The 11,150-nt window shown below is 60.9% G+C and overlaps 1 protein-coding gene across 1 annotated transcript; it reads left to right on the top strand.

Annotated features, from left to right (window-relative positions):
- LOC110388987 (nuclear receptor ROR-beta-like) lies at positions 29-11,150 on the top strand. The gene is made up of 10 exons (XM_021378839.1): positions 29-186; positions 5,082-5,167; positions 5,243-5,384; positions 5,771-6,184; positions 6,619-6,740; positions 7,225-7,357; positions 7,725-7,832; positions 8,342-8,452; positions 8,758-8,870; positions 9,435-11,150. Exons 1-10 carry the CDS (start codon positions 180-182, stop codon positions 9,594-9,596), a joined length of 1,398 nt encoding a protein of 465 aa, XP_021234514.1. The 5' UTR covers positions 29-179; the 3' UTR covers positions 9,597-11,150.

Here is an 11,150-nt window from a genome sequence, read left to right as displayed (position 1 = left end):
GGGGCTTGGAGCGAAACCGATTTGTCGGGGCGGAGCCGCGCGGGTTCGTCATGTGAACGGCCGCATGTTCGGGCAGAAGTGGGTCAGCGGTGCGGAGGGGCGGGTGGAGGTGCGGAGCCGCCCGGTGCCGCCCGGTGCCCCATGAGCCGCCCGACCCCGCAGTGAGCGCCGCCGGAACGATGCGAGGTGAGAGCGGGGAGATGGGGGGCAGCGGGGAGAAGCGGGGGACCCCGGGAGGGACGCGTCGGGGAGCGGCGGTGTTCGCGCATCGGGGCGCGTGGGAGCGAACGGGGCGCGGGGTGGGGGGCACGTGGGGACGTGGGGATGTGGGGCCGGGACCGCTCCGCCGCTCGGTTCGCGGTTGTTTTGCCCGACGGCGGCTCAGAGCCGCGCTTAAGCTCTCCCCGCAGCGAAGCCCGTTAATCTGCCGGCAATGCGCTGCCGGGAGGCCGCGGGGACGGCCGGGGCTCGGCGGTGGATCCGGGGGGTGGCCGTGACGCGGTGCCCTGGGTTGGGATTGGGGGTCCCCCCCCCCCCTCCCCGCTCCCGTTTCCCCGCGCTGTGCCGTGCCCCGCGGAGTGCCGCGCTGTGATTTGTCCCCGCGCTCCTCCGCTCCGTTCCCTCTCGTGTAACGGGACGGGGCGATGCCCCGCGCCCCGGGACCTCACCTTCATTAGCGCTCCCACCTCATTAACCGCAGCTCCCGCACGGGCGGCGCGGGGGTCATTAGCAGCGGGGCGAACTTTTCCTTTCTTTCATCGCGTTTTATTCCTTTCGCCCCCCCAGTTAAAGACCTTCATTGAAGGCCAACCCCCCACCCCGACGCTGCCCCGCTCCCCCATTCCCCCCGCTGGGAGCTTTTCCCCGTGGGGGTCCCCTCGGACTCGTACCCGATGGCCTCAATCTCCGTTTTCTCCCCTAAAACCGCCGCTCTGCCCCATTCCCGGCAGCTCCTCCGCTCTTCCCGCGCCGCAGCCGCGCCGGATCCTTCCCCTTGTATAATCCTATAGGGTTTTCAGCCCTTGTTTTGCAAACGGCGTGGCTGGGAGCGTGCGGGGCTCGGCCGCCTCTCCGAGTTGTCCCAGTGACCCAGATCTGTCATGGGGAAATCAGTGAGGGCGGAGGAGGAGCCTCTCTGCCCGCCCGGCAGCGTGTGCCCGTATGGGCAAAGGACGGCGGCACCCAGCGGGGCCCGGTGCCACGGGGTCGGGGTGACAGCTCCCATCGTCACCTGAAAACACAGCGTGGGTGAAGGATGGTGGTGCCCAATGGGGTCTGATGCGATGGGGTCAGGGTGACAGCGCCCGTTGTCACCCAAAAATCAAGTGCAGGCGGAGGACGGTGGTACCCAATGGGGTCTGGTGCGATGGGGTCGGGGTGACGCTGCCCGTCGCTGTCTGGATGGGGATGGTGCTGGGCAGCTTCCCACGGGGCTGGGATCCTTTGGGGCCCGGGTTAGCGGCGCTGTGGTCTGTATCTCTGCAATGGGGCCGTGCAGAACTGGAGCATGCGTCCTCCCGAAGGTTTTGTCCCCGGGACCCCAGCAGAAAGGAGAGGTGGAGGGGGTGGGGGTGTCTGGGCCCCCTCACCGGGCTGGGTGCGACCCTGGTACCCCAGGAACGGGGCCACGTGGCAGGGGGTGACCCCATGGCATCACCACGGCGCTACCGGTGTGCTCGGCTGTTCCGAGAGCTGCTGGGATGTCAACCTCGCCCTGTTTATTGAGCGTGCCTTTATTTAACCCCGCAGTGTTAAACCCCCCCAGCCGGCTGCGTTACCCCCACTCCCCAGCCCCATTTCCCCCCCCACCCCGTGCCCTCGTGTGCCGCTGCCCGCAGCTCCAAAGTGCAAAGTGCTGCACGGCAGGGCCGGGCGCTCAGCACCGAACCGACCTCGGCCGCAGCACCGCACGCACCCCAAAACGCAGCCCAGCTCCACGCGGGACCCCAAAACCTCCCAGCACCACAAGCTCCCAGGAAACCCCCGCAGATCCCCCAGGACCCCCCAGCATGGCCCCCCAAGCCCGCTTTGTGTAAGGCCCCGATGGAGCGGATCCGCCGGTGCCGGTGACCACAGTGCCCATCCCATGTGGGGTTACCCACAGCACGCATTTATTTTTTTGGGGGGGGGGACCCGGGGGCTCCTCTTTGTGTGCTGTTTGCAAACGCGGCGCCGGCAGATCTGAGCCGGCGATAAATCCCTTCTATTTATTTTTCCCTCCGCTCCTGCCCAAGGCTGCCTTCCCCAAACGCAATCAAGGGTAATTAGCAACGGAGCTCGGCGCTCTCGGCCCGGGGACAGCGCTGGGGACACAATGGGGATGGGGGGATGCGTTGCTCCAGGGTTCCCTGTGCCTCCTGAGCCCGCAGTGGGGAAACATGGGCAAGGGGGGGGGTCTCCGTGGGGGGGATGTGCTGTGGCAGGGGGCACGGACCCGCTATGGCCACACAGCAAGGGTCCCCAAAGTCCCCATAGCGAGGGGTGACCGCACCTTGGGGACACAGCGGTGCCACCCCCACCCCGCAGAGGGGGGAGCGGCCGCGGCGTTACACAAGCGCGTGGGGCAGAAAGTGTGTCAGTGGGACAGGAGGACGGTGTGGGCTCGGCGGACGGACAGACGGACGGACAGGGCCAATTGCCACCGCGCAGCCGAGCCCCACGGCCGGACGGTGACATTACATAAGGGACAGCGGTGGCAGTGGGCCCGGAGTTGGGCAACGAATATTTACAGTGGGAGGAGAGCAAATACCGCGAGGGACAATTTAATTGCGGGATGGGGATCGGTCCTTTTAACCCTTTCTTTTTTTTTTTTTTTCCTTCTTCTTCTTTTTTCCCTCTTTTTTTTGCTCAGTTTTGCTTCCTGGGGAGGTGAAGAGTTTGTTTCCCCCCCCACCAAAAAAAGCCTTTTCCACCCCAGCTCGGTGCTCGCACGGTGCCGGGGCTGGCACGGCCCCGATGGGGAAACTGAGGCACGAGGGAGGCGGGTGGCGGTGATTCAGATGGGGTTACAAACAGAGCAGCAATTAAAAGCTGTTCTGACATTTAATTGCCACCACGCCGCAGTTACGGCTGCACCCCCACGTCAGTTATTTGGGGCTGACGTCCCGGCTGCGGGTCAGGTGCTGGGCACTGTAATTAGCAGCATTCCCAATTAGAGCCCGGAGTGGCTCCCGTTTGATCGCCTTGGTTTCTCCTGTCGGGCGGGTTGGGCGATGCGGGGCTGGGAGGTGGTGCTCAGCTTCGGAGCACCTCGACCCCTCTGCACCTCCCCCCAAAGGGTGCTGGGTCACATAGGGGGGCATTCCTCAGCTCTCGGGGTCAGGATTTGGTAGGAACAGGAGCGTGATACTACGGTGCCGTAATCGCCGGGGCCGGGTATCGGCTGCGGGCGGAGGATGCATCACCCGGCGGCTGCAATTAGCCTTGCATAACGAACCCCGCTTCCTGTCGGGGGTGGCACCGCCTCCGTCCCCCAGTGACGCTCGCCGGGCACTGGGATGGGATGGGGTCCCTGTGGTTTGTGTGGGGAGGGGGTGGGTTTGGGGCACGCACTGCAGCAGGAGGGGGATTTGGGGTTTTCTTGGAGCAGTCAAGCGGTGGTCGCCGTCACGGTGTCTTGGCTGAAGCGGGTGATGCTGTGGGGCTGCAATGGGGACCAAGGGGTGGTGAACGGAGGGCTCAAATCCCCACCAGTGGGGCAATAGGGGCACAGAACCCCACCAATGGGTCAATAGGGGGCACAGAACCCCATCTCGATCCCCCTGCCGCTGCTTCTTGGCCCGTTGATGGCGGTTCGGGATGGGGTTCTGTGCCCTCTATTGGCCCATCACAAACCCAACTCAACGGGCCAATGGAGGGCACAGAACCCCATCCCAAACCCTCAGCAATGGCTCAATAGAGGGCTTGGAATCCAATCAGTGGGTCAATAGAGGGCTCAGAAGCCCATATATGAGCCAGTAAAGGGCTCAGAACCCCAACAGTGGGGCAATAGGGGGCACAGAACCCCAACAGTGGGCCAACAGAGGGCACAGAACCCCATCTTGATCTCCCAGCCACTGCTTCTTGGCCCATTGATGGGGGATTTGGGTTGGGGTTCTATGCCTTCAATTGGCCCATCACAAACCCAACTCAATGGGCCAATAGAGGGCTCAGAACCCCAACAATGGGTCAATAGGGGGCACAGAACCCCATCTCGATGTCCCAGCCACTGCTTCTTGGCCCACTGATGGGGGTTCAGGATGGGGTTCTGTGCCCTCTATTGATCCGTTGAGTTGGGTTTGTGATGGGTCAACAGAGGGCACAGCACCCCATCCCAAACCCTGCAGAGGACCACCGAGCAGTGGCTGGGAGGGCAGAGGAAGGCAGCAGGGACTTACCCGCGCTGGGGATTTGCACAGGCCATGAGGATTTTCAGTGCCCATAATCTGGCCGTGGGGTTTATTTTGGCGCGGCGGCGGCTGCACAGAACCCCCGGGGGGAAGGGGGGGGATTAGCGGGTGCAGCGATGCCGGGAGGCACGTACGAGTGCTGTGGGGGGGGTAGGGGGGACAGTGCTGGGCCGGATCTGGGGCAGCTGGAACACGAGGACGAAGCCTATTAGCAGCTCAGTGCCAACGAAGCAGAAGCGGGAGGGAAGCGGATTTGCTGGGGGACCTTGAGCCAAGCATTGCTATATCGGGGCTGCAGCTGCCGGGGGGTGCGGGTCGGGGGCACCGGCAGTGGGATGGGTGCAGGGATGGGGACTCACCCTGTGCACGGTGTCCTCAGTGCTCCCAGCCCCCCAAGCACGCATGCAGCATGCGAGCAATGAGGGGCACCATCCGAAACTGCGTTTGGGGAGGGCTGCTGCGGGGATGCGCTGAGCTAGAAAAGCCTAAAAAGGGTTTTCTGCACAACTCCTGTGCCCCACGGCGGCCTCTCTGGGGTCCTGGTGTAGTGTCCCCGTAAGTGATGCAGCAAGGGGTGGGCTGTGGGCAGTGCAGCCGTCGGGCAGCACGGCCGTGCCTCAGTTTCCCCATCCACCGCCGGGGACGGGTGGCCTCCTCGGTTCCCTCACACCGCGCTTTTCCCCTTTGCCGCAGCCCAAATCGAGGTGATCCCGTGCAAGATCTGCGGGGACAAGTCCTCGGGGATCCACTACGGCGTCATCACCTGCGAAGGCTGCAAGGTGAGCACGGCGCGGGCCGGGCGGGCGCTGCCATCCCAGCGGGCACCTTCCCAACTCCATCGCCGTCCCTTGTAGGGTTTTTTCCGGCGGAGCCAGCAGAACAATGCCAGCTACTCCTGCTCGCGGCAGAGGAACTGCCTGATCGACCGCACCAACCGCAACCGCTGCCAGCACTGCCGCCTGCAGAAATGCCTGGCGCTGGGCATGTCCCGCGACGGTGAGTTGCACCTGGGCGGGCCAGAGCACAGGGCGCCTTGAAATGGGGAGAAATAAGTGGGTTTGGGGTGTTTGCTATGGGGAAAATTTCAATGGATTCTGCTTGGGTTGGGTTGAGGAAGGAGGTGATCCAATGGGGTCCTGATGGATCAATGGCCAACAGAGGGCACAGAACCTCATCAATGGCCAACAGAGGGCACAGAACCTCATCAGTGACCAACAGAGGGCACAGAACCCATCAATGGCCAACGGAGGGCACAGAACCTCATCAATGGCCAACAGAGGGCACAGAACTCCATCATGAGCCCACATCAATGGGCCAATAGAGGGTTGGTCAACCCCGCTGTGCTGACACCATGACGCCGTTGTGTTTTCCATCCCCTGCAGCGGTGAAGTTTGGCCGCATGTCCAAGAAGCAGCGGGACAGCCTCTACGCCGAGGTGCAGAAGCACCAGCAGAGACAGGAGCAGAGCGGCGGCCCCAAGGATGAGCCCGAACCCCTGAGCCGCATCTACACCACCAGCGTCAGCAGCGGCCTCTCAGACCTGGACGACATCTCCACGCTGTCGGATGGGCTCCTCTTTGATTTCCCCCTCACTCCTGATGGCAGCAGCACCTACTACAACCTCGACCTGCTGGCCTCGGCGCAGCCCTCACCTGATCAGTCCAGCCTGGACGTGGCCGATGCCACGCTCATCAAGCAGGAATCCATCTACGAGCTGATGCTGGAGCCAGCCCTGTTTGCGCACGGCGCACTGGAGGGCAGCCAGCTGGCTGGGGACATCTCCGTCCTTGAGATCGGTGAGGGATGAGTTGATTGGGAGAGTCCTTAAAGATCATAGAACCATGGAATGATTGGGTTGGAGGGGTCCATAAGGATCACAGGACAACGGAATGGTTGGGATGGAAGGGGTCTTAAAGGTCCTAGAACAATAGAATGGTTGGGGTGGACAGGACCCTGAAGATCATAGTACTGTAGGATGTTTGGGGTTGGAAGGGATCCCAAAGCCACACAGCCCCACTCCTGCTGTGGGCTGGGTGCCCTCCACCAGCTCAGTCTGCCCAGGGCCCCATCCATGGCCATGGGCACCTCCAGGGATGGGGCACCCACATCTCCAAGCAGTGCCAGGGCATCACCTCTATTTGAATACAGAATTTCCCCCTCATATCTGCCCGAAATTTCCCCTCTTCCACGTTAAACCACTCCCCCATGTTCTACCCCCACCGCTTTGCAGACCGGATTGCCCAAAACGTGGTGAAGTCACACCTGGAGACCTGCCAGTACACGGCGGAGGAGCTGAAGCACCTGGCCTGGAGCCTGTACTCCCCGGAGGAGATCCGCGCCCTGCAGAGCAAGGTGAGCATCATCATGGGATCACGGAATAATTCCGGTTGGAAAAGAGCTCTCAGACCCCCAAGCCCAACCCCAACCCATCCCACCATGCCCCTGGCCGTGTCCCTCAGTGCCACATCTCCACAGTTCTGAATATCTCCAGGGACAGTGACCCCGCTGCCTCTTCCTCCAGTTCCAATGCATCACTGCTCTTTTGGAGAAGATATTGTTCCTAATATACAACATACTTCTACTCCTTCAGGACCCATGTTCCACCCCAACCCCAACCTTCTGTTGGGATTGGATTGATCCCATTGTGATCAGGACCCATGTTCCATCCCAACCCCAAGCCCAGCAGCGCTCTATACAGGGACCCTTTTGACCATCTCCAAAAGCTTTTGGAGCCACTGGGGTGGGTCATGGCTTGGGGGCACCAATGGAGAGGTGGGAGGTGGGACTGCCCCAAGGTGCCAGTGAGCTCTAAGGGCCGTCCCCGCTGACCCCGCAGAGCTGCGAGGCCATGTGGCAGCAGTGCTCGCTGCACATCTCCAACGCCATCCAGTACGTGGTGGAGTTCGCCAAGCGCATCGATGGCTTCATGGAGCTCTGCCAGAACGACCAGATCATCCTCCTCAAAGCCGGTAAGGGCTGTCCCCAGCACCACCCCAAGAAGAGATTTCCCTTTGGTGAAATAGTGGGGTCACAACTGAAAGCCAAACAAAAAAACCCCAAAAGCTGACTCAAATGGGATCAACTGGAATAAACCCCAAACCCGAATGGGATCTATTGGGATAAACCCAAACCCCAAACCCAAATGGGATCTATTGGAATAAACTCCAAACCTAAACCCATACTGGATCTATCGGAATAACCACTGTGCTCTTGGGAATGAACAGTCTGGACGCCAAACTCGCACTGGGGGGCTTTTCTCTCTCTTCCATTTGGTTGTGGGATGATGGAACCCCCTGCCCTCCCCTCCCTCGTCTGCTGTCCCTCTGCCCATGACAGGTTGCCTTGAGGTGCTCCTGCTCCGCATGATCCGCGCCTTCAACCCCCTGAACAACACCGTGCTCTTCGAGGGGAAGTTCGGCGGCGTGCAGATGTTCAAGGCGCTCGGTGAGAGCCACTTTGGGGCCTCTCTTTGGGGCATTCCTCTCCTCTTGATGCCGGGATGGGGCATGCCCCCATGTGAGACGCGGCATGCCTGTGGCTGCGATCCATAAGGATCCGTTCCTATGGCTGGAAAAGACCTCAGAGATCATCCAGTCCAACTCCAACCCCAACCTTCTGTTGGGATTGGGTTGACCTCGTGGTTGGGACCCACGTTCCATCCCAACTCCAACCTTCTCTTGGGATCGGATTGATTCCATGATGATCAGGACCCATGTTCCACCCCAACTTCAACCTTCTGTTGGGATCAAGTTGATCCCACTGTGGTTGGGACCCATGTTCCATCCCAACCTCAACCTTCTGTTGGGATCGGATTGATTCCATGGTGATCAGGACCCATGTTCCATTGATGCTCTACACAGGGGACCCCTTCACCCAAAAGCTTTCGGAGCCACTGGGGTGGGCCATGGGTTGGGGGCCCCATGGAGCCGTGCCGTCCCCCTATCCCCCTGTAGGGTGCGATGACCTCATCAGCGCCATCTTCGAGCTGGGGAGGACCCTATGCCGCCTGCAGCTGTCGGACGAGGAGCTCGCCCTGTTCACTGCCGCCGTCCTGCTCTCCCCGGGTGCGTGGGGGCACAGGGGGTCTGGGGCTAAAACTGGGGGGGCTGACCCTTAAATCCTGAGTGATTCGTTGTTCTTGGGCAAGGCGGTTGGGGAAAGCGCGTGTAACAAACGCATCTGCGGAATGGTGGGGGGTGGAAGAGCTGCACCGCCTTCATCCCCCATGGCAGGGTTGGGGGTGGTGTGGGGTTGTCTCATGTTCCCAAAGCCACCCCGAGGAACGGGAAGGGCGGTGAGAAGAGCAATGGGCACCTGCAGCATGTGGGGTGGGACCAGCCCCATGGCACTGACCCGGCTGTCCCCATAGATCGCCCGTGGCTGACGGAGTCCAAGAAGGTGCAGAAGCTCCAGGACAAGATCTACGTGGCCCTACAGCACGAGATCCAGAAGAAACACTCCGCCGAGGACAAGCTCTCGAAGGTAGCGGTGCTGCGGGGAGCTCGGCTGGGGGAACACCCAAAGAACCAAGGGATGGGGATGGGCAGTGTGTGGGGTGCCCGGGGAGCTGTGAGTGCCCCATCCCTGGAGGTGTCTGAGGCCATGGATGGGTGCTGGGCAGCCTGGGCTGGTGGGGGGCACCCAGCACAGAGCAGGGGTGGGGCTGGGGGGTCTTTAAGACCCCTTCCAACCCAACCATCCTGAGATTTTATGGTTCTTTGATCTTCCAGGTCCTCTCCAACCCAACCACTCTATGGTTCCATGATTTTTAAGGTCCCTCCCAACCCAATGTCCCTTCCAACCAACTCATCCCATGGTTCCATGACCTTTAGGGTCCCTTCCCACCCAACCATCCTACAGCTCTATGATCTATAAGACCCTTCCCAACCCATTCTATCATTCTGTGGTTCTACCATCTTCAAGGACTCTTCCAACCCAACCATTCTGTGATTCTGTGATCCTTAGGGTCCCTCCCAACCCCATCATTCTAGGACTCTATGATGTGTGGTTGGGAACCTGCACTCACCGCTCCTCCTTTCCCCGCAGATGGTCTCCAAGCTGCCCCTGATGAAGACCATTTGCAACCTGCACTTGGACAAACTGGAATTTTTCCGTCTCCTGCACCCGGAGACGGCCATGAACTTCCCACCCCTCTATAAGGAGGTCTTCAACTCGGAGCTGCAGTACAGCGACCCGCGGGAGAGCTAAGGCTGGGAGCTGCCGGCCCCCTCCCCAGCCCCAAATCCGGAGACGAACTGAATCCTGAGGTTTGGGGCCGTCCGTTTAAATCGCGTAACCAAACCCAAGACAACGGGGTTGTGGATTGCAATAGCTCTTGAATGTAAAGCACCTTTGAAGGAAAAGCAAACGGACTTTGCCATTACCCGTGAAATGAATGTGAAATCTCCACTCGGGAGAGGAGATGCTCCTGTAGGTGTACGGCACCGACTCGTCCCATGGTGCGTGGATCCGGGGCAGCGGAACCAGGGGGATGAGGGGGACAGTGAGGAGTGCAAGGCCCTTACCCTGTGCTGTGCTCAGGACCCACTGCTCCGCCATGGGGTGGCCCCACGGGCAAAAAGAAGGGGCGATGCTGTGGGGCCTCTCGTGGCCGTGCTCCGCGTGGGGTTGTTTTGAGTCCCGCTGCCAAAAGCTGCCTGGGAACAGCCCGCTCCGAGGCCGCCCTGCTTGCTGCCGACCGAGGGCTGGAATCCCAACCTCCTTCTTGGGGTCGGCGTCGATTTGTTGTGGGGCCAGCCCCTACCCCCCAATGGTCTGGGTCGTCCCCAAAGGCCGTTCCCATTGCACTCCTGCCAGCGAGGTGGGGGGATCTCCCTGCTCCCAGGGATCCCATAGGGAAGGACACAGACCGAGCCTCATCAGGGAAGGGTCGCCGGGAAGGCGATGGGATTTCTGCTTCGGAGAAATGTGGGATTTCGCTGCTCACGCCGTCCGCCCCACGCAGCCGAGGTGTCCGAACGTACAGAAGCATCCGTGGGTCCGTCCGCCTTGCTTCTCCCCCCGATGTCGGTAGACCCCCATGGAGCATCCCAGTGCTGAGTGCCAACCCACCGCCCCCCGGCGCAGTGTGAGCAATGCGGGGACGCGCCGCGCGTCTTTCCTGCCCTCCCGGGTCCTGAAAGCTGACGAGAGGGGCAGAGTTCAGCATTGCCTTTGTCGTCTTTGGGATCCGTCGCCGTCTTCATTTCATCGGCAAAGAAACCATGAAAGCACCTTAAATCGGGGAGCGGTGAGCCCTCGTGGGAGAGATGTGGGGTTCTGAGAGAGAGGAGCCCACATGGGAAGAGTGGAAGTGTCGAACACCGATAACTCAACTGCCCAGCGCGGGAACCTGCACTTTTCAGTTCTCTTTGTAGGAACGGACTCGTTGACTGAGTTATTTATTGGGAGGGGTGGGAGTGGATTTTCGCAAGATGGAGTTTTGGGACCCTGCTGTGCCGCCGTCCCAAAGCCAAACCCAGGGGTCTTGGTGGTACGCATCAAAAGGGATGGGAATGGAGCACCGCATCCTTAACCCTACCTCTACCCCATAACCCCATCCTCTAACCCCTAACCCTAACCCAGAACCCATAGCCTTATCCCCTAGCCCCTACCCCTACCCTTAAGCCCAACCCTAACTCATAACCCTGACACCTAACCCCCACCCCTAACCGTATCCGTAACCCCTAACCTATAACCCATAACTTGTAACTCTAACCCCTCTTAACACTACCCCCTAACCCCTACCCCCACCCCAACCCC

This window comes from Numida meleagris, chromosome 27, assembly GCF_002078875.1.
Source record: "Numida meleagris isolate 19003 breed g44 Domestic line chromosome 27, NumMel1.0, whole genome shotgun sequence".
Lineage (NCBI taxonomy): Eukaryota > Metazoa > Chordata > Aves > Galliformes > Numididae > Numida > Numida meleagris.
Note: the sequence above shows the minus strand (reverse complement) of the source record. Positions and strands in the feature narration are given on the sequence as shown.

Bases quoted from the DNA above. Each gene is read 5' to 3' on its own strand.
- LOC110388987 (XM_021378839.1), top strand. The intron at 5,385-5,770 runs GTGAGTTGCACC...CATCCCCTGCAG, and splicing joins GCTGGGCATGTCCCGCGACG to CGGTGAAGTTTGGCCGCATG. The intron at 6,741-7,224 runs GTGAGCATCATC...CTGACCCCGCAG, and splicing joins TCCGCGCCCTGCAGAGCAAG to AGCTGCGAGGCCATGTGGCA.